This window comes from Mustelus asterias, chromosome 1 (assembly GCF_964213995.1).
Source record: "Mustelus asterias chromosome 1, sMusAst1.hap1.1, whole genome shotgun sequence".
Taxonomy (NCBI): Eukaryota; Metazoa; Chordata; class Chondrichthyes; order Carcharhiniformes; family Triakidae; genus Mustelus; species Mustelus asterias.
This window is the reverse complement of record NC_135801.1, coordinates 141,782,305-141,806,340: the sequence shown is the minus strand read 5'-3', so window position 1 is coordinate 141,806,340 and position 24,036 is coordinate 141,782,305. Positions and strand designations below refer to the sequence as shown.

At 42.9% G+C, this 24,036-nt stretch overlaps 1 protein-coding gene across 1 annotated transcript in view; it reads right to left on the bottom strand.

Annotated features, from left to right (window-relative positions):
• The window catches only part of dcc (DCC netrin 1 receptor), an 868,461-nt gene that overhangs the window by 176,145 nt on the left and 668,280 nt on the right, over positions 1-24,036 (bottom strand). The window contains exon 13 of the mRNA XM_078241787.1: positions 759-900. Coding sequence (XP_078097913.1) covers positions 759-900 — 142 coding nt within the window. The remainder of the gene's footprint in view (positions 1-758; positions 901-24,036) is intronic.

The following is a 24,036-nucleotide window of genomic DNA, read 5'->3' as shown; positions in this document are numbered from 1 at the left end:
CCTTTGAAAGTCTAATTCAGGTTTCATATGTCCCTTTCTATTTCTCTTTTCCCTCTCTTTCAAGTTCAAGTGTTTTAATTTTCTTTTCTAATTCAAGTTACTTCAGAATCCTAGTCAACTCGAGCTGTGTTTTATCTGGATTACTTTTCTCTTCCTCAAGATTCAAAGAATGAGTCAAAACTTCACTTCTCAGACTGATGTGTGGAAAATGGACACAGAGCCAAGAAAGGAGAGATTAGCAGGATGAACCAAATGATAGGCTGACAAGATTAGAAAAGTAGGAGAAGAAAGAAAGGAAGAGGATGTAGAGAGAGCCAAAGGATATCAGATCTAGAGAGCTAAAGGCTCTGCTACCAATACTGATGTGGAGATGCCGGCGTTGGACTGGGGTAAACACAGTAAGAAGTTTAACAACACCAGGTTAAAGTCCAACAGGTTTATTTGGTAGCAAAAGCCACACTTTTGTGGCTTTTGCTACCAAATAAACCTGTTGGACTTTAACCTGGTGTTGTTAAACTTCTTACCAATACTGATGTGAGGGGTTAGATAGGGGATCCAGAAGGCCAGATTCAATGGTACAGGAAGTTCAGGGTGATGTAGGGCTGGACTGAAGTGCTGTAAAATCAGATATTAAAATTCAGGCACTCAGGGTATCAGGGACCAAGTTCAGTATGGGGAAGTGATTATGGAAGAGCATGACCTAGTACAGCAGGAAGTGTCAATAAAAATGACCATGCTTTGGATAGACTGAATCTCACCTGTAAAGAGGTACCAAAGATTGTTGGGTTCCAGGGTCTCTATGTCACCCCTACGGCCAATCTTTTTGTGCCTAATTTTGTATCCGGTAATAAAACCATTCTGCATATTGGGTGGTGGCGGCAACCAACTGACCTTTATACTCTGGAAAACAGAAAGATTTCTGAATTTTAGTCATCAATATTCAATCAAACTTAATTGCAATAGAATAACTGCTCCTTTTAACACTGATAATGTTCGTATAATTTAATGTGAAGTAACTACATTCAGGTTTGCCAAAACATAGAAAGGGCACAACTTCCACTTCCACAATACCAGTACAGAGACATTGATTAAGCTATTGCGAGTGGAAAATCAATTGGCTCCCTATCAATTCTCCTTTCTCTTCCAAGGGTTTCCTTTAGAAGTTAAGCATATTTAAAGTAGACAATAATGACAATGACTTTATATATCACAGTTTCCATCATTACTCCCTAACAACTCGTCACTCCACAGATCATATTGAGTCTTGGTATTCAAATATTTTTGGATTTATCGTATATATGGTAGACCAAAGACTGCTATACAAAATGAGACTGGAAGATTGAAGGTGCTGTGCAGGTCCCTGGATTTATATAGAAGTATTCTCTTTGGGGAAAAGTCATACATCACAAATGTCTCACAACAAGTATACACTAAGTTGAAAGAGGAGAGGTTATCATTAAGGCTGACAAGCAAAATCTATCTTTTGGTCCTATACCTGACTGGGACTTCTTGAAGTGTGGGTTTCCACTGGGAGGAGTGTATTTTGACTTTCCAGGATGGTGTAAAAGGGGCGATAGCAAACTGGTGACCTATTTTACATTTTCCCCGAATTTCATTGACTTGAAATGGCCTTACACTAAATTCTAAAGTGAAAAAAAAACTCAGTGCAGAGGCTTAAACAGATTCTTTGGGCAGCTGATAGGCAAGTGCAACATCTTGCATACCATTTGATGACTGGAAATATAGGTGTGTAACAGCTTGAGGAGAGTTTTGAGGAGGACAGGCCTGTTTGACACTTGAAAGCATTTACCCCAGAGGATATCAATTCACCATTTCTTGTAAAGGAGATTACCACCACACTTTCAGTAATGCTATGCTTATTGAGCAAGAACAGTTCTCTAGGAATCCTGGACCACACTTGTACTGCAGACACAGCAATTGATATTTCACATGTGAATCACACCAAAGCTTGAATTACTTGAATGGGTGTAAATTGAGAGAGGTGGATACTCAGCCAGTCCTTGGTTTCCTCGTGCATCAGTCGCTGAAAGTAAGCGCGCAGGTAGAGCAGGTAGTAAAGAAGGCAAATAATATGTTGTCCCTCACTGCGAGAGGATTTGAGTATAGGAATAGAGATGTTTTACTACAATTATATGGGACATTGGTGAAGCCACACTGATGTATTGTGTGCAGTTTTGGTGTCCTTATCTGAGGAAGGTTGTTCTTGATATAGAGGGAGTGCAGCAAAGGTTTATCAGGTTGATTCCTGGGATGGCAGGTCTGTCATATGAGGAGAAACTTAAGCCAGTTAGGATTATATTCATTGGAGTTTAGAAGAGTGAGAGGGGATCTCATCGAAATTTATAACATTTTAACAGGATTAGATGGGGTAGATTCAGAAAGAATGTTCCCGATGGCGGGGGAGTCCAGAACTAGGGGTATAGTTTGAGGATAGGGGGTAAACCTTTTAGAACTGAGGTGAGGAAAAATTTCTTCACCCAGAGAGTAGTCAATTCACTACCACAGAAAGCAGTTGAGGCCAAAACGTTGTCTGATTTCAAGAAGAAATTAGATATAGCCCTTGGGGTTAAAGAAATCAAGGGATTTGGGGGGGAAGGGGGTTCCGGATATTGAATTTGATGATCAGCCAAGATTATAATAAATGTCGGAGCAGGTTCGAAGGGCCAAATGACCTACTCCTGCTTCTAGTTTCTATGTAAAGCAAAGAAAGACCAAATCACCAGCGAATAATCTGAACCATTGAGCTTTAAGGGTTAAATGTGGCACACAGAAAATATATTTTGCTCACACGTTTTGCAAGTTCTTTTGAAGGATGTCATGAATCAAACATATAGAGGGTTGACCTGTGACCCATCATGCAATCTAATCTATTGGAAAAGGTGGGAGAGGTGAAGTGTCAAAAATCTGACAGTAAAATTTAAAACGCCACTGCAGGATATTAGTTAGAATCTGCTACTTGTCATAATGTAAAATTTTTTGTCATCTGTAATTGAGAGTCGGGTTTCACAGTTGAATCATTCCAAGCGAATCACACTAATGAGTCTCCAAATTAGGTAATTTATCAAGACTTTTCACTTCCTCTCTCTCGGCAATGTGGTAAGCCTCATTGAATCATTTTTATTGCAGGAGACCAGCCATAATAAAGATGTTCTGATACCAATTCTTATGTCATAGTACTTAACAATGAAAGTTTATGATATATAAGATGATACAAAATCCGATACACTAATACAAAACCAATGCATTAACTTCCAACTGCAAGGCACAATCCACCAATCCTTATGAATGTGTCAAAGAGCAGTTACGCTAATCAATGTCCAGTCTTCTGTGAGTATCCTCCAACGAAAGGTGAAGTCTATGATACATTGGCTGCTTCCGAGGGAATAATGGAAGAATGTGAGGATGATAGTCCATGTTTCATTTCCTCTTACATATTTTGAAATTTATGATGGTGAAGAATGTTAGCACTGTGATATGTTCCAGTTACCAGGAAGGGCGCTCGTTATGATTTAGATGCAGAGAAATGCTACTGGTTCTCCACCAAATAACTGAGCGGAGAAATTTGTTCATGTGGCTCTGTTTCTAGTGACACTCCACAGACTCTATCAAATCCCTGGTGACAGGCAGGGCAGGCAGACATTCACATCGTTACCTGCCCCCAGGAAATCGATAATCGTAGCACCAGGAACTGATTTCTCCAGCCTTATGTCCAACTTCAAAAATCCTTGCCACTGCATTGCTATTTGCAACAACACCCGACCAACCCCTGACCGCCAGCCCCAGCCCCACCCCCTGCCTGAGGTCTGAACAGCATCACTTCTCAGGTTAGCTGCCACCCATGAACTCCGTCTGCCAGCCTGATAGTTGAGGCTTGGTGGGAAACTGTCCTGAAGTGGTCAATAATTGGTCACTTAAGCACCTCAATTGGGGCAGGAGTGGGCCAGCCAACCAAGGCCTTGCCCGTTTCAGTATAAAACTGTGGAGAGTTCAAGACTTGTGGGAACCCAGTGGAAGGCCATCTGAGATGTTTTACAGCCAGCCCCCTGACAACCTTAACTATAAACCCACCAGCGACAGAACGTAAAATTCTGCCTTTGGAATATTTTTGTTGATCGAATGTACAAGTTGTTGAGAAATTGTAGCTATTAAGAGCTGAATTGAGCAGTCAGAGCTCCCCTTTTACAAAGCACTGCCAGGGTGCAAAGAACGACACAGATTTACATCATAGAAAGAAGCCATTCAGTCAAACCGATCTTCACATGTTTATCCTCCGCATAAGAACAGTCTTAATCCCATGTGCCTTGTAGCTAAATCCAATTGTTCCCTTTCCTTCAATCACCTATCTATCCTGTTCTTAAATGTTAGCATGATCTCTGTTAACTTTGCTGGTGCTTCCACTGCCTCACAATCCTCTCAGAAAAATGTTTATTCTCCTCTTGTTTCTAAAATTTCTTATGTTTTGGGGGATTAGCAATTACGTTTTAACCTCAAGAAAGTACGGTTGTGGGTCAGATGAGAGGTCGGCCCAACTCTATTTCCTGAGTCTAAGGGAAAACCTGCTGCCTAAAGAAGGTTAAGGATTGTTGAATCCAGTGAATAAATGCCATTACACTTTCCTGCTGAATTCAGAATATCTTGCCAACCCTTGCAATCAGATGCGCCCCCAGGCTTAGAAATCCGATCAAAAACTCCACAGCGTGCAGGGATACAGCAACTTCCAGTTTTCCCGCGCACTGCCAGGAACCACCTTCTCCTGCAGGCCAAAAGTTAAAAGTCCTCCTCGCTGCACCCCCACCACTCCCCCTCATAATGTTGCATCGCTGGCTCTTCGCTCAATCAATCACTCAAAGCAGTTTGATTCTATCGACTCTTTCTTATTCATTTGTAACTTTAACCACTTCCAAATCACCCCATAAACTTCTGTGTTCGAACGAAAACAGCCTCCAATATTGGTGTCTTTTCCACATTTGTATTTCCTCAGACCAGCCAACATTTTTATGAATGCCTTAGGCACACATCTCTGTGCCTAAGGCAGGTGTTCCCCTTGCCTCAACATCCATCCTATTATGTGGAGCCCAAAGTGTGCTTTCACATATGTTCACTTTCACATCTCTGGCTGGATTTTACACTCACAAATCGGATAAGCTGCCGCACCTCGAATGATGAAAAACTCAGGGGGCAGTCTCTGCTAATGTGTAAAGCGGGTGTTTGCTTTAATTGGCAGCCTTCCCACCATTTTGAAATAATTGATTAACAAGCTATCAAGCTTGTTAACAACCCAATCATTCAGAATTCTTTATTGCCCACTGCATTTTTCAGGAGTTGGATGCAAAAATGTTTGAGAGATTTTTATGCTTGCAAAAAGATGTGGTACAAGAGTGGTGGGAAAGGCTTGCCATCAGGCCCATTGTTGAATGTATGGCCAAATTCTGTGAGCAAGGTGGCAGCATTTAAGAACAAAGAACAATACAGCACAGGAACAAGCCCTTCGGCCCTCCAAGCCCGCGCCGCTCCCTGGTCCAAACTAGACCATTCTTTTGTATCCCTCCATTCCCACTCCGTTCATGTGGCTATCTAGATAAGTCTTAAACATTCCCAGTGTGTCCGCCTCCACCACCTTGCCCGGCATCGCATTTCAGGCCCCCACCACCCTCTGTGTAAAATACGTCCTTCTGATATCTGTGTTAAACCTCCCCCCCCTCTCCTTGAACCTATGACTCCTCGTGAATGTCACCACCGACCTGGGAAAAAACTTCCCACCGTTCACCCTATCTATGCCTTTCACAATTTTATACACCTCTGTTAGGTCACCCCTCATCCTCCGTCTTTCCAGTGAGAACAACCCCAGTTTACCCAATCTCTCCTCATAACTAAGCCCTTCCATACCAGGCAACATCCTGGTAAACCTCCTCTGCACTCTCTCTAAAGCCTCCACGTCCTTCTCGTAGTGTGGCGACCAGAACTGGGCGCAGTATTCCAAATGCGGCCGAACCAACGTTCTATACAACTGCAACATCAGAGATTTTATACTCTATGCCCCGTCCTATAAAGGCAAGCATGCCATATGCCTTATTCACTACCTTCTCCACCTGTGACGTCACCTTCAAGGATCTGTGGACTTGCAAACCCAGGTCCCTCTGCGTATCTACACCCTTTATGGTTCTGCCATTTATCGTATAGTTCCCCCTACGTTAGTTCTACCAAAATGCATCACTTCGCATTTATCTGGATTGAACTCCATCTGCCATTTCTTTGCTCAAATTTCCAGCCTATCTATATCCTTCTGTAGCCTCTGACAATGATCCTCACTATCTGCAAGTCCAGCCATTTTTGTGTCGTCCGCAAACTTACTGATCACCCCAGTTACACCTTCTTCCAGATCGTTTATATAAATCACAAACAGCAGAGGTCCCAATACAGAGCCCTACGGAACACCACTAGCCACAGGCATCCAGCCGGAAATAGACCCTTCCACTACCACCCTCTGTCTTCTGTGACCAAGCCAGTTCTCCACCCATCTAGCCACCTCCCCCTTTATCCCATGAGATCCAACCTTTTGCACCAACCTACCATGAGGGACTTTGTCAAATGCTTTACTAAAGTCCATATAGACGACATCCCCGGCCCTTCCCTCGTCAACCATTCTAGTCACTTCTTCAAAAAACTCCACCAGGTTAGTGAGACATGACCTCTCTCTCACAAAACCATGCTGACTATCGTTACGAGTTTATTCCTTTCTAAATGCGCATAGATCCTATCTCTAAGAATCCTCTCCAACAATTTCCCTACCACGGACGTCAAGCTCACCAGCTTATAATTTCCCGGGTTATCCTTCCTACCCTTCTTAAATAACGGGACCACATGAGCTATCCCCCAATCCTCTGGGACCTCACCTGTGTCCAGTGACGAGACAAAGATTTACGTCAGAGGCCCAGCGATTTCATCTCTCGTCTTCCTGAGCAGCCTTGGATAGATTCCATCAGGCCCTGGGGATTTGTCAGTCTTTATATTCCCTAAAAGACCTAACACTTCCTCCCTTGTAATGGAGATTTTCTCTAACGGGTCAACACTCCCCTCCAAGACACTCCCAGTCAACACATCCCTCTCCTTTGTGAATACCGACGCAAAGTATTCATTTAGGATCTCCCCTACTTCTTTGGGCTCCAAGCATAATTCCCCACTTTTGTCCCTGAGAGGTCCGATTTTTTCCCTGACAACCCTTTTGTTCCTAACGTATGAATAAAATGCCTTGGGATTCTCCTTAATCCTGTCTGCCAAGAACATTTTGTGACCCCTTTTTGTCCTTCTAATTCCTCGTTTGAGTTCTTTCCTACTTTCTTTGTATTCCTCCAGAGCTCCCTCCGTTTTTAGCTGCCTGGACCTAACGTACGCCTCTCTTTTCTTTTTGACCAATCCCTCAATTTCCCTGGTTATCCACGGTTCTCGAATCCTACCCTTCCTATCCTTCTTTTTTACAGGCACATGCCTATCCTGCAGCCCTAACAACTGTTCCTTAAAAGACTCCCACATGCCAGATGTGGATTTACCCTCAAACAGCCTCTCCCAATCAGCAGCTGCCAATTTCTGCCTAATCCCACTAAAGTTAGCCTTCCCCCAATCCCACACCTTACCCTTGGGACAACACTCATCCTTTTCTATCACTATCCTAAAGCTAACAGAATTGTGGTCACTATTTGCCACATGTTCCCCAACCGAAACTTTGAAGACCTGACCGGGCACATTCCCCAGTACGAGGTCCAGTATAGCCCCCTCTCTAGTTGGGCTATCTACATATTGTTCCAAAGAACATTCCTGTATGCATTTTACAAATTCCTCCCCATTCAGACTCCCAGCCCTATGCGATTTCCAGTCTATACCAGGGAAATTGAAGTCTCCCACTACAACAACCCTATTTTTCCTGCACCTATCCATCATCTCCTGACATATCCGTTCTTCCACTTCCCTTGAGCTGTTGGGGGCCTGTAGTATACCCCCAACATAGTGACTGCACCCTTCCTGTTTCTGAGCTCCACTCACAGTGACTCGTTACACGACCCCTCTGAATTGTCCTCCCTCTGCACCGCTGTAATATGCTCTCTAACTAATACTGCTACTCCCCCACCTCTTTTGGCCCCTCCTCTGTCTCGCCTAAAACACTTATACCCCGGAATATTCAGTTGCCAGTCCTGTCCCTCTTTCAACCAAGTCTCTGTCACCGCAACCACATCCAAATTCCTCGTAAGCATTAAGGCCCTAAGTTCGTCTGTCTTACCTGCTACGCTCCTGGCATTGAAGTAGATGCACTCCAGACCTCCAGGCCCAGTGAGGTCATCCTCCCCCAGAGTGCTCTTCTTCTTTGCCAGCCTTGTCCTGGCCCCAAGCTCGTCCCCAGACTCTACACTTGTAGACATAATTTTTTGATCCCCACCCCCCTGCCATATTAGTTTAAACCCACCCGAACTGCACTAGCAAAACTCGCAGCCAGGATATTCGTGCCCTTCCAATTTAGTTGTGACCCATCCTTCTTGTACAGGTGCCCTCCTCTCTTGAAAACTTCCCAGTGATCCAGGAATATGAAGCCCTCCCTCCTGGACCAGTCCTTTAACCAAGCGTTCAATTGTACTATCTCCCTATTCTTAGCCTCACTGGCCCTAGGCATTGGGAGCAGCCCAGAGATTGCCACCCTGGAGGCCCTACTTTTTAGCCTATTTCCCAACTCCCTAAATTGCTCTCGTAGGATCCCCCTGCTCTTCCTATCTACGTCATTTGCACCAATGTGTACAATGACATCCATTTCTTTATCCTCCCCTTTTAATATGCCTCCTATCCGCTTGGAGACATCCAGTACCCCAGCACCAGGTAGGCAGACTACCATCCTGGAGTCCTGTTTGCACCCACAGAATCGCCTGTCCGTGCCTCTAACCGACGTGTCCCCCCACCACTATTACTCTCCTAATCCCTCTCTTTCCTTTCCGGGCCACAGAGCCTGACTGTGTGCCAGTGATCTGGCCACTGTGGCTTACCCCTGGAGAGTCATCCTCCTCCACACTATCCAGAACAATATACTTGTTTTGGAGGGGGACAACCACAGGTGACCCCTCCTCTAATTGCTCACTCCCCTCCCCTCTCACACCTGTCGCCGAACCCTTCCTATTATGAGAGACAGCCACTGGAATACTCTCTGGTGCGTTACCCTTATGACGTTTACTCCTCCTAACTGTGACCCACGTGTCTTCCCCCTGAGGCCCTGGTGTAACTACTTGCCTATAACTCATGTCTATTTGTCTCTCATTCTCCCTGACTAGACTAAGGTCATCAAGCCACTGCTCCAGTTCCCTGACACGGTCCCTCAGGAGCTGCAGTTCCACGCACCTGGCGCAAATGTGAACCTCTGGGCGGCTAGGTGTTTCCAGGAACTCCCACATCCCACACCAAAAGCAACAAACTGGCCTATCACTCATAGCTACCCTTTTCCTTTATAGGATTGGAAAAGAAAAAACCTACCCCTGCTCGCCCTTTCCCCCGAAGCCCTGTGAGCCAAAGCCCTTACAGCTCTCACTCTGCTTCCCACTCACTCCACTGCCCGCTCCCAACGCTGCCCGCTCAAAAGTGCGGCCTGCTTTTAAACCCTCCAAAAACCTTCCCAGGCTTCTCCTGGGCCTACTTCCGGTTTTGAAAAAAAAACCCTCCGATTTTTAACACAAAATTCACTGAAAAATAAATAAATAAAATGCAGAAACAAACTAAGTTTTAATTACTTTTTTTTGCTCCTTTTGTGTGCATTCAATGAATAATAAGGATCGATTCGGAGAGCAAGGGGCCTTTACAATTTTAGCACTGACTGTGGCATTGCTGCTGTTGCGCATGACATCTCAGCATACAGGGCCAATTCTCAGTGTGAAGGTAGTTACAGCAAACACTCATCACTTTTTTAAATATATTAACTCAAATTGTGAATTCTAAAAACAAGCATGAGCAACTGGCCCTGATGATAACTGCAAGGTTGGAAAGAAACAAAGAGAAAGTTGAAGTTAAAGTTTATTTATTAGTCACAAGTAGGCTTCCATTAATACTGCAATGAAGTTACTGTGAAAATCCCTTCATCACCACACTCCGGCACCTGTTCGGGTACACTGAGGGAGAATTTAGCATGGCCAGTGCACCTAAGAAGGGTTTGTGGTTAAGAAGCAAGCTTTCTACATGCCTTTAATTGGACACCTTTCCACTGGACTGCCACCAATTGGCCATCCAACATATTTTGGGAAGGCTCGCCAAAGCACATGTGCATGAGGCAGTGGCGAGACCACTGGTGCATCTTGCCCCTGAAATCAAAACTCAGTGGGGCTGGGGGTGGAGATTCAACCGAGCAAGAGCAAGCATTGTGCAGTCCATGGTTGCTACCAGAAGGACACCTACCCCTCCAAAGTCCCAAGATCATGGAGGACCCAAGCTATAGGTAAGTAATTTTAGGATGAGGTTCGGGTGGGGAGTTGTTGTGGGATGGGGTTGCATGGGAAAGAGAGACAGTGGGTCAGAAGCAAGGACAGGGATAGGCTCTCAATAGGTTCTCCCCCATCTTCCCAAAGTCCAGTCTCTCGAGCAGGCACCCGATTGTCTTTGATTGAGGGACCCCTTGCCCAACCCTCCAACTCCAATTTTAAAAGTAGCCTGCACAGCTCTCAGTCATGCACACAGCAAGGATGACAGGCCCATCACTGAGTTAATACCAGAAGTGTTAGGATGAGACCCAGGTCAGTCTTCAAAAAAAAAACCCATAGGGAATATTTCTCCTCCTTCCACTTCGCTATCCTCTGAGTGCAATAATAGGATGCCTATTTTCAGGTGTGGGAAAAGTAGTCAGCATTTGTTCTTTTGTTTGAAACCCTCTCAAATTATAGGATTTGGGGGAATGAGGGTGGGGGTTGTGGGCAATTCCATTGTCTTCCAGCGTTCCCTGATTTTTAGTTCTGGATGTTTTCTCACTCCTGTTCTCCAGTTCTGAAGTTAGTAGTAAGTTCTACACCTACAGATTACTCAGGCTTGCAGCTACGCCTGTACTCTTGCTCTCAGATCCTAGGGAATGATGTGACCAGGTCATGGAAAGAGTCCAGCATAATAAGTTTACATACACAGCATATTTCCTGCTCAGCAAAGCAGGGAGGAAGAGAAAACACCTGGGCCACTCAGGTGTTGACCTTATTACAGTCTTGATCCAAACATGGACAGAAGAGCTGAACACAAGAAGTAAATCATAGAAATCATAGAAACCCTACAGTGCAGAAGGAGGCCATTCGGCCCATCGAGTCTGCACCGACCACAATCCCACCCAGGCCCTACCCCCACATAATTACCCGCTAATCCCTCTAACCTATGCATCTCAGGACTCTAAGGGGCAATTTTTAACCTGGCCAATCAACCTAACCCACACATCTTTGGACTGTGGGAGGAAACCGGAGCACCCGGAGGAAACCCACGCAGACACGAGGAGAATGTGCAAACTCCACACAGACAGTGACCCGAGCCAGGAATTGAACCCGGGACCCTGGAGCTGTGAAGCAGCAGTGCTAACCACTGTGCTACCGTGCCGCCCATGAAAGTAACATGAAAGAGACTGCCCTTGGCATGGAATGTGACATGGAAGAGTCCTAGAAAAACTGGAGTCAATTGAAATTAGGAAGAAAACTCCCGCTAGTTGGAGTCATACCTCACACAAAGGAAGGTGCTTGCAGTTGTTGGAGGTCAAACATTTTAGTACCTTAGTACCAGGACATCACTTCAGGAGTTTCTCAGGATAGTGTCCAAGGTCTAACCATCTTCAACGGCATCATCAATGACATTCCCTGCATCATACAGTAAGAAGTGGGGATGTTTGCTGATGATTATACGATGTTCAGCACCATTTGCAACTGTTAAGATACTTAAGTTGTCCTTGTCCGTATGCAACAAGAGCTGGACAACATTCAGGCAAGTAACATTCATGCCACACAAATATCAGCCAATGACCATCTCCAGCAAGAGAGAATCTAACCATTGCCCCTTGATATTCAATGGCATTACCATTGCTGAATCACCCAGTGTCAACATCCTGAGGTTTACCATTGACCAGAAACTGAACCGGACTAGCCACATACATACTGTGTTTACACGAGATGGTCAGAGGCTGGAAATTCTGCAGTGAGTAGCTCCCCTCCTGACTCTCCAAAGTCTGTTCACCATCAGCTCAAGTCAGGAGTGCATTGGAATACTCTTGACTTGTCTGGGTGAGAGCTGCTCATGGAACATTCAAGAAAGTCGACAGCATCCAGGAAAAAGCAGCCTGTTTGATAATCTTGCCATCCATCACCTTTAACATTCACTTCCTCCACCACTGATCCACATTGGCAGCAGTGTGTATACCATCTGTAAGATGCACTGCAGCAATTAAAACATAGAACATAGAACAGTACAGCACAGAACAGGCCCTTCGGCCCATCATGTTGTGCCGAGCTTTATCTGAAACCAAGATCAAGCTATCCCACTCCCTATCATCCTGGTGTGCTCCATGTGCCTATCCAATAACCGCTTAAATGTTCCTAAAGTGTCTGACTCCACTATCACTGCAGGCAGTCCATTCCACACCCCAACCACTCTCTGCGTAAAGAACCTACCTCTGATATCCTTCCTGTATCTCCCACCACGAACCCTATAGTTATGCCCCCTTGTAATAGCTCCATCCACCCGAGGAAATAGTCTTTGAACGTTCACTCTATCTATCCCCTTCATCATTTTATAAACCTGTATTAAGTCTCCCCTCAGCCTCCTCCGCTCCAGAGAGAACAGCCCTAGCTCCCTCAACCTTTCCTCATGAGACCTACCCTCCAAACCAGGCAGCATCCTGGTAAATCTCCTCTGCACTCTTTCCAGCGCTTCCACATCCTTCTTATAGTGAGGTGACCAGAACTGCACACAATATTCCAAATGTGGTCTCACCAAGGTCCTGTACAGTTGCAGCATAACCCCACGGCTCTTAAACTCCAACCCCCTGTTAATAAAAGCTAACACACTATAGGCCTTCTTCACAGCTCTATCCATTTGAGTGGCAACCTTTAGAGATCTGTGGATATGAACCCCAAGATCTCTCTGTTCCTCCACAGTCTTCAGAACCCTACCTTTGACCCTGTAATCCACATTTAAATTTGTCCTACCAAAATGAATCACCTCACATTTATCAGGGTTAAACTCCATTTGCCATTTTTCAGCCCAGCTTTGCATCCTATCTATGTCTCTTTGCAGCCTACAACAGCCCTCCACCTCATCCACTACTCCACCAATCTTGGTGTCATCAGCAAATTTACTGATCCACCCTTCAGCCCCCTCCTCTAAGTCATTAATAAAAATCACAAAGAGCAGAGGACCTAGCACCGATCCCTGCGGCACTCCGCTAGCAACCTGCCTCCAATCCGAAAATTTTCCAATTCACTCCTTCAACAGCACCTTCCAAACCCATGACCTCTACCAGTTCGAAGGACAAGGGCAGCGGATGAATGAAAACAGCACTACCTGGAAGTTCCCCTCCAAGCCACATACCATCCTGACTTGGAAACATACCTTCACTGTCACTGGGTCAAAACCCTAGAGCTCCTTCCTTAACAGCACAGTGGGTGTACCTATGCCATGTAGACTGCAGCGGTTCAAGAAAGCAGCTCACCACTACCTTCTCAAGGGCAAATGAGGGATGGGCAATTAATGAGGCCCAGCCTTAAATAAAAAAGTGTCCTTTCATGTCACAAGTGCAGCATATTAAAAGTGAAGCATGAATTTCAGAATCAGAGGGGAATTCAATGTTTAAATGGTGAGTATTACTGTCCCTTATTTTTATCATTACAACATAGGATTATCAATAAGCAGATAGAGCGAACCAGGCTGAAGATTGCCATTAAAACCTTATATGTACCTCTCTGCCCAGTTCACACTGAAGCAAAGATCAAACAACTGATTGTGAGCCATAATTTACAGTATCCAAAATTATTATGATTCCTGGTGCCCTCATAAAAATTGAAATAGTCGTTTGTCCATGGCTCAAAAATGCTATGAAAGCAGAATTTCAGCACCAATAGCAAGCCTGAGTGAAAGCAGTAACTAATTGCAACAGCTAACAGCTGTAATTATAATCATTGAAGCATAGATTCAATATATCACAGACAATTATACAGATTTCAGGTAGCTATTGCTGATGAACTAGCCTTTCTTTGTCCTTTTGCCATTAAATACAGTCTATTTGCAAGATCAAATAATGACAGTCATTTTAAATGAACACTCTAGGCTTTCAGCAGAATTTCTGTACTGCTCCATTAGTGTTTCCATTCTAGATATAAGAACGGATAAAGACCTTGTCTTCTCAATGTGGTTTTCCTAGCTTTATAATGTGCAGAAAGGGACCGAAAGACCACCATCAAAGGCTAAGTTGATCTTTTATCTCTACCCTCTAACCAAAGGAGCACAATCTTCTAGCTGGGAAGACTGTTTGGTTTTGAAATGCAATTGTGTGGCACTCATTTTTCAGATGCAGAATGGGTAACCATAAACCTCCAAAATGGGGGCAGTGCCTCAAGACTCATTTGGCATTGCAAGTGATGCCATATTGGTGAAGATGGGAAAAAAGGCATTCAGCACCCATGTCTAAAACAGGTGTTATTCCCTTTGTAAATGCATCTCAAGACTTGAAACATCTTGAATGGTTCCTTTGTAAAACTCAGCTGTCCTGAATAAATCTGGTGTAGGTCTTGAACAAGTGGCTTTATCTTAAACTTTTCTGGAACTATTTTTGAAGTGTTAGCTGTTATTTGAATTATCGACACTTTTTGGGCTGTGTTGGCCTGTTCATAGCTGTTCATCATCATTTATGAGACTTTTTGATCAAAATGTTTGTATCTTTCTTTCCTCCCTATCTTTCTGTTCTGTCTTTCCTGTGCAGAGGTAAAGGTGCTGTCTCTTGCAACGAATGAGACAACAACACCCACCTTTCTCCAATTAAATATTAGGAAGACAGAAACTGTTATCTATGGTCCCCACTCAATTCCTCCCTCGCCATCGACACTATCCCTCTCTTTGGCAATAGTCCAAGATTAAACCAGGCTGTTAAGAATTTTGGTGTCACATTTGATTCCAAGATGAGCTTCCTACCTTAAACTTATGCCCTCACTAAGAGCACCAATTTTGATCTCCTGTAACATCAGGCAGTTTTGCCTTTTGCCCTCATTTGCTACTGAAACTCTTCATTCATGCCTTTGTTATCACCAATATCTCAAGGCATTCTTGGCTGGTCTCTCACATTCTCCCCTCCATAAACTTGAGGTCATCCTTCAAACTCTACCTTAACTCACAGCAAGTCCCATTCCCTATCTCCTCTGTGCTCACTGACCTACACTGGCTCTCAATCATGCAACATCTTGTTTTTAAATTTCTCAAATCAAAGCATTAAATGCTGGCAGAACTCAGCAGGACCAGCAGCATCTCTGGAGAGAGAGTTAACATTTCAAATCCAATATGACTCTTCTTCAGAACTTAACAATGTTCATCCTTGTTTTCAAATCCCTCAATGGTCTTGTGAGGCATTTATATAGCTCATAGAGTCATAGAGGTTTATAGCATGGAAACAGGCCCTTCAGCCCAACTTGTCCAAGCCGCCTCTTTTTTTTTAAACCCCTAAGCTCGTCTCAATTGCTCGCGTTTGGCCCATATCCCTCTATAGCCATCTTACTAATGTAACTGTCTAAATGCTTTTTAAAGGACAAAATTGTACCCGCTTCTACTAATACCTCTGGCAGCTTGTTCCAAACATTCATCACCCTCTGTGTGAAAAAACTGCCCCTCTGGACTCTCTTGTATCTTTCCCCTCTCACCTTAAAGTTATGCCCTCTAGTTTTAGACTCCCCTACCATTGGGAAAAGATATTGACTATCTAACTGATCTATGCCCCTCATTATTTTATAGCTCTCTATAAGATCACCCCTCAGCCTCCTACACTCTAGAGAAAAAAGTCCCAGTCTATCCAGCCTTTCCTTATAACTCAAACTATCAAGTCCTGGTAGCACCCTAGTAAATTCTTTCTGCACTCTTTCTAGTTTAATAATATCCTTTCTATGATAGGGTGAACAGCACTGTACACAGTATTTCAAGTGTGGCCTTACCAATGTCTTGTACAACTTCAGCAAGATGTCCCAACTCCTGTATTCAATGCTCTGACCAATGAAACCAAGCATGCCGAATGCCTTCTTCACCACTCTGTCCACCTGTGAATCCACTTTCAAGGAGCTATGAACATGTACCCCGAGATCTCCTTGTTCTGCAACTCCCCAAAGGCCCTACCATTAACTGAGTAAGTCCTATCCTGGTTCAATCTACCAAAATGCATCGCCTCGCATTTATCTAAATTAAACTCCATCTGCCATTCGTCAACCCACTGGCCCAATTGATCAAGATCCCATTGCAATGCTAGATAACCTTCTTCAATGTCCACTATGCCACCAATCTTGGTGTCATCTGCAAACTTATTAACCATGCCTCCTAATTTCTCATCCAAACCATTAATATTAATGACAAATAACAGTGGACCCAGCACTGATCCCTGAGGCACACTGCTGGGTCACAGGCCTCCAGTTTGAAAAACAACCCTCAATAACCACCCTCTAGCTTCTGTCATCAAGCCACTTTTGTATCCATTTAGCTACTTCACCCTGGATCCTGTGAGATTTAACCTTATGCAACAATCTACCATGCGATACCTTGTCAAAGGCCTTGCTATGGTCCATGTAGACAACATCAACTACACTGCCCTCATCTACCTTCTTGGTTACTCCTTCAAAAAACACAATCAAATTTGTGAGACATGATTTTCCACTCACAAAGCCATGTCCCTAATCAGTCCTTGCGTCTCTAAATGCCTGTAGATCCTGTCTCTCAAATGCCTTCTAACAACTTACCCACTACAGACATTAGGCTCACTGGCCTGTAGTTCCTAAGCTTTTCTCTGCAGCCTTTTTAAAACAAAGGCACAACATTTGAACTCGTGCGGCAACGATAATCTCCCTCAATGTCAACAAAATGAAGGAGATTGTCATCGACTTCAGGAAGCGTAAAGCAGAACATGCCCCTGTCTACATCAAAGGGGATGAAGTAGAAAGGGTTGAGAGCTTCAAGTTTTTAGGTGTCCAGATCACCAACAACCTGCCCTGGTCCCCCCATGCTGACACTATGGTTAAGAAAGCCCACCAACGCCTCTACTTTCTCAGAGGACTAAGGAAATTTGGCATGTCAGCTACGACTCTCACCAACTTTTACAGATGCACCATAGAAAGCATTCTTTCTGGTTATATCACAGCTTGGTATGGCTCCTGCTCTGCCCAAGACCGCAAGGAACTACAAAAGGTCGTGAATGTAGCCCAATACATCACCCAAACCAGCCTCCCATCCATTGACTCTGTCTATACTTCCCACTGTCTTGACAAAGCAGCCAGCATAATTAAGGACCCTACGCACCACAAACATTCTCTCTTCCACCTTCTTCCGTCGGGAAAAAGATACAAAAGTCTGAGGTCATGTACCAACCGACTGAAGAACAGCTTCTTCCCTGCTGCTGTCAGACTTTTGAATGGACTTACCTTGCATTAAGTTGATCTTTCTCTACAAACTAGCTATGACTGTAATACTACATTCTGCACTCTCTCATTTCCTTCTCTATAATGGCATGCTTTGTCTGTATAGCACGCAAGAAACAATACTTTTCACTGTATGTTAATACATGTGACAATAATAAATCAAATCAAAATCAAATCAAATCATTTGCCACTCTCCAATCTTCAGGCATCTCACCAGTGACTATCGATGATTCAAATACCTCTGCTCGGGGACCCGCAATTTCCTCCCTAGCTTCTCACAATGTCCTGGGATATATTTCATCAGGTCCCGGGGGTTATCTACCTTGATGTGCTTTAAGACTTCTAGCACCTCCTTCTCTGTCATATGTACACTCCTCAAGATATCACTATTTATTTCCCCAGTTCTCTAACATCTATGCTTTTCTCATCAGTAAATACTGATGATTTAGGATCTCACCCATCTTTTGTGGAACCGCAAATAGATGACCTTGTTGATCCTTAAAAGGCCCTACTCTCTCCCTAGTTACTCTTTTTTGATTTCCCCCTCTTATTTCTCAGTTCTACCCATATAGACTCAATGGGCGATCGGATATATCCCGTCTCAGTACTGCTGTGATATTTTCCCTAATCAAAAGTGCAACCCCCCCTCCTCTCTTACCTCCTGTTCTATCTTTTCTATAGCATCTATACCGTGGAACATGGAGCTGCCAGTCCTGTCCCTCCCTGAGCCATGTTTCAGTAATTGCTATAATATCCCAGTCCCATGTACCCATCCATGCCCTGAGTTCACCTGCCTTGCCCATCAGGCCTCTTGCATTGAAATAAATGCAGTTTAATCTGCTCTCTGTCTTGCTTTTTTTTTGCTTGATCTATCTGGTACTAGGTTTACTGACACTGCCTTTACTATTTAGCTACATAAATATAAGTTGTTTTTGTTGTTCCTATAATGGAGTTTCCCCCTTCCACATATTTTTATGTGTTCTTTATTTTTTTTGATTCTATTCTGGAGAAGTGAGTTAGCATTTTCAACTGACATGTCTGATCATGACTGGCAAAGGTTACAATTCAACATGTTAGGTTATTGCCCAATAAAGGAGAGTTGATGGGAAGGTAACTATGCGTTTGATAGTAAATACGCCATATGCTTGGCTTGTAGAAGACAGGTTTATGTGGAAAATGAGCCAAGTTATTCCTATGCTATTGTAAAAAATATATACTTTTTTTTCAATATTACTGTGGAATACCCAGGCTTCTGGGTTTGTGTCTTCTTTTTTGTGTATATGTATAATTAATTTATTTGAACTAAAGACAATCAGACTGCAAGATTTACCTAAAAATAGTGGTCATAAAGACAACATAAAATATTTTTATATTCTGGGAAAGTTAACTTCCAAAGAAAGAAAGAACAATGGGCAGGATTACCGCACAACCTGCCGCATACTTCAAGAAGACTAAGGAAATTTGGCATGTCAACTACGACTCTCACCAACTTTTACAGATGCACCATAGAAAGCATTCTTTCTGGTTGTATCACAGCTTGGTATGGCTCCTGCTCTGCCCAAGATCGCAAGGAACTACAAAACATCGTGAATGTAGCCCAATCCATCACACAAACCAGCCTCCCATCCATTGACTCTGTCTACACTTCCCTCTACCTCGGCAAAGCAGCCAGCATAATTAAGGACCCAACACACCCCGGACATTCTCTCTTCCACCTTCTTCCATCCGGAAAAAGATACAAAAGTCTGAGGTCATGTACCAACTGACTCAAGAACAGCTTCTTCCCTGCTGCTTTCAGACTTTTGAATGGACCTACCTCGCATTAAGTTGATTTTTCTTTACACCCTAGCTATGACTATAACAGTCTCGTTTCCTTCTCTATGAACGGTATACTTTGTCTGTATAGCACGCAACAAACAATACTTTTCACTGTATGTTAATACATGTGGCAATAATAAATCAAATCAAATCAAAAAAACATGAGGCAGCCCGCCATGGCCAGCGGCAGGATCTTCTGGTCTTGCCCTTGTCAATGGGTTTTCCCATTTAACACAGACCTCGCCACTGGGAAACCCACAGAAGGGATGTGCCATCAGTGGCACCAGAAGATCTCACCAGCATTAATGGCTGGAAAATTCCGGTCAATTGTATTAAGATTAAACAGGAGAAACATATTTAAGGAACAATTGAAAACTATGTTAGGAGGAGAGGCCATGTGATATCTTGAAGAGTTTGCTGTGTTGAGAACAGATTTGTGAATTAACTAGCCTCTGCCCACCCCAGGGAAGTGTTTCTTTGCAAGTTTTTGGTCCAAGCCTTGAATTTCCATTGTCAAGTTAGAGGGCTGATAGAAAGCTTGTGAAATACAGCAACAGTCAATGCCTTGTGGTAATATTACTGGAATTTTTATAGATTATAATCAATAGGGGCTCTATGCCTGAAAAAGGGCGTTTATTTTGAGTCGAGCTAATGTTTTTGGGAAATGTTGGAAGACTAAATTTAACTGTGTAACTGTAATCTTGTGTATTTAAGTATTCTTTTCATTTGTGAATAAATGTTTTAGTTTAGTACCAAAAGTGGTATTAGATATATTACTCCTGACTTGAGTACACATACCTTCCTGTGATAAACTACAAACTGAAAATTGTTGTAATAGCTTAATCAAGTTACCCTTTGGGATTTGGTCAGTCCGGCAATTGCCACCTGCCATATCTTGACACTGTATATTCACTTTGTCAATGCTGAGGTTCATAAACTATATTCTTTTGGAATGTTTTAACATGTTACACCACAGGACATTGGATTCTGCATAAAGTGGGCATTTAACATGCCAAAAAGAGGTCAGACACCTCCTAATATGAAAAAAAACCTGTTTGGCTGTTAAATTGCAAATTTCATCACCTGATAGAGTGCCACTTCAGGGAACATCTACTTATACATTATCGCTCCAATGTAATTAATTCACCTGATGCAATTTATGAAGGCATCAAAAGGGTTGGTAGAAACGATGGTGGTCGACTAGGCTGCTATCTGGGCCAAATGCTAGCAATGATTGGGGCAGTTGGCACGTATGTCTGTGAGTGCATCTTGGAGTCTAGATTGCATGCTTCCATTCAGGCCCAAGGCATACTGTTATGATCTCTGTGGAAACTTATAACTTCTGAAAGAAAAGAATTCCCATGACACCAATGGAAAGAAAACCACTGGACAAAATTTCACTCTTCAAACTTTCACTGTAACAAACTAATATCAACATAATTCAAACATTAATTAATAGGTGAAGGACAGTTTAAAAAAAGGTAACTTTCACTTTAAATAGTTGATATAACAAATAAATGACTCGAGTAGTTACAATCATTCTCATTTCTTCCCACAAAAACACAGCACCACTTGCAATCTAAATTGAGCTAAATTTTTTTTGGAGCACATTATAGACGCTGAATAAAAACATTGACAACATGGTATTTGGGTAATGTAAAGACGTTTGCAATAGTAGCAAAAGTGCAATAATGGGAATTTTAATTATCCTAAGCAAAAACAGCTTCTTCCCTGCTGTCATCAGACTTTTGAATGGACCTACCTTGTATTAAGTTGATCTTTCTCTACACCCTAGTTATGACTGTAACACTACATTCTGCGCCTTCTCCTTTCCTTCTCTATGAATGGTATGCTTTGTCTGTATAATGTGCAAGAAACAATACTTTTCACTTTGTACTAATACATGTGACAATAATAAATCAAAAATCCAAACTGGTAAGACAAATATGTGTGACCAAAATGGGATTAGTTCTCCAAATGCATGACAGACTTTTTCCCTAATTCGTATATGCTATAGGTCATATCGGATATCAAGGATATCAAGCTATAATTCAACCTAGTGTGGAACATAGGAGCTCTCGAAAGGTTAATCCATGGGTCAATGAGAAAACCATATAGGAGCTAAACATACCTGATTGTCAGAGTCCAAGCATTTCAGCTTCAGAAGCTCATTGTTGGAATTCCTCAAGAGCAGTGTATTAGGCTCAACTATCATCTGTTGCTACTGCAAAGATTTTCCCTTTCATGAGGTTGTCCATTGACTCCTTTTCGGCAGCCCAGGTTTGTTGAAACCAGGATCTGGACATCAGCCAGGCATGTGCTAACAAGTGGCAGGTGACATTCATTGGTATTTGGGTAATGTACAGAAGTTTGCAATAGTAGCAGAAGTGCAATAATGGGAATTTTAACTATCCTAAGCAAAAGCTCAAAAACAGCTTCTTCCCTACTGCCATCAGACTTTTGAATGGCCCTACTTTGTATTAAGTTGATCTTTCTGTACACCCTCATTATGACTAATGTGTCAGGCCAAATCATCATGGTGGGGAGGTGTGCCTCTTTGCTGCAAGACCAGACAGCCAGCTCACACACTCTGCTGGTTGATTGCACAAAAGTCAAAATTGACCCGCTAGAGTCCAAATAATAAAGGCTAGAATTAATGGACACGGACAAAGGCACAGCCAACCAGATAGTGAAGTGCGCATTTGTAAAGGTCAGGTTGTGTCTGACCAATTGAATGTTTGTTAATGTTGCAAACACTGATTTATCAGAAAGTACAAGAGAAATTAAAGAAGAATACAGGAGATTGAATAAGGGCAAAGAGGATAATGGAGTGAACATTCCAATGTTTCATTTTATCATTCGCCTTTACTTGATGTCTTCAGAAAACCTCAGTATTAATCCTCAAGCTCCACGGTCCAAGGAGAGCAGCATTCAAACAGTGAAAGGAAAACAAGAGAACCCAACAACACCCTGAAAACCCGAAGATCGTTCATTTACACACGCTCTTTGCACACTGTCTCTCAGCTATTACTCTGGTCATGTGGCTACATTATTTCTAACATTAGGCGCTTTGTTTCATTTTGATCTTACAAAATGTGACAACTTATCAAACACCTTTCAGAAATCCATAACCATCCACTGTATTTCCATTATTTACATCTGAAGTAGTAATATATAGATTCTCAATGATACTGCCTGATTTAAAGCAGGGCACATATGAAGAGTTGATGCTACTGGAGGCTGACTTCACTGTGCTTTAAGTGAGCTGCGATTGCACTTCTATTTATAAGGAAAGATTTTGTTTGAGAGAAAGCTTTTCATGATCTTGGGATGTCCTACATCACTTTACAGCCAATTGAATAATTTTGAAATTTAGTCACCATTGCCATGCAGAAAGCAGTTTTCTTTTCTTTCTATTTACATTGAAACATGTGGAACTGGATATGTTTTCTTTGGTTTCTAGCTTTGAAGCAGGTTTCCGGACTCAACAGAGCTTGTAATGGCTACAAAGAAAGATAATTAAGGGGGAGCGCTACAGGTCACTGTTTGAATGCTGCTCTCCCAGCGCTCAAATACACAACAGCCTTCTAACTACATTTTATGGCTGCGATTGGTCGCACAGTATGACTTCTGCCCTCACCCACTATCTGTGGATGCCGCTGTCATCATATTTATTAATGGTGTTTAACACAAAAGCCTTTTGCCTCCAGGGACAAAATAAAATCAACCACCAGAGCAGCGCAGCTATCCCAAGTCCATCATCTGTAATACAGAAAACATAAAGGTATATGATGCACAGAAACTGCTCCAGTCTTGTGAGAGTTACCTAGTAAAAGAGGATATTAAAGGGAAGTAATTGAAATTTAATCTTTGAAACCCAGCATGTTGCACTTTAGGGAGACTACACATCTCTTGTTTGGCACATCAATGATCCTTAACCATAAAGGCTGAGGTTTGTCTGTTGAAATATACACCACATACATGTTGCTTCTCCTTCACAAATTGCAGACTTAAGAAGGAAGTTCAGTCCCATTACTCTTTGTACTAAGCATTTTGGGATTTTTTCCTCTGCATTAAAGGCACTACATAACTTGTTCTGTTAATAAAGAGAGTAAATGGTCCTTTTATATCAGTCTCTCACAATCTCAGAATGTCCCGAAGAGATTCACAGCCAATGAAACCCTTTGAAGTATATTCACTGTTGCAAGCTAAGGAATGCGGGTGACATTTGCGCTTGGAAGCACCCACAGATACACTGTGATAATGGCCAGATAATTATTTCAATGTGTTAGTTGAGTGATAAATATTGGCCAGAAAGAACTTCGCTGCTCATCTTCAAATGGTTACATGGAATCTTTTACATTCACCTGACAGGGCACTTAGTTTATCACGTCATCTGAAAGATCATGGCCGCAGTTTTCCAAAAAAAAAGAATTGTCATAACGGTGAACAAACTGGAGCAATCAGAACAGTTTGTTAGACACAATCCAAACTGCAATCGCGCTGGTTCTGGAAAGGTGCAGAAACAGCCTTCAAGTTCCCCTCCAAGTCACACGCCATT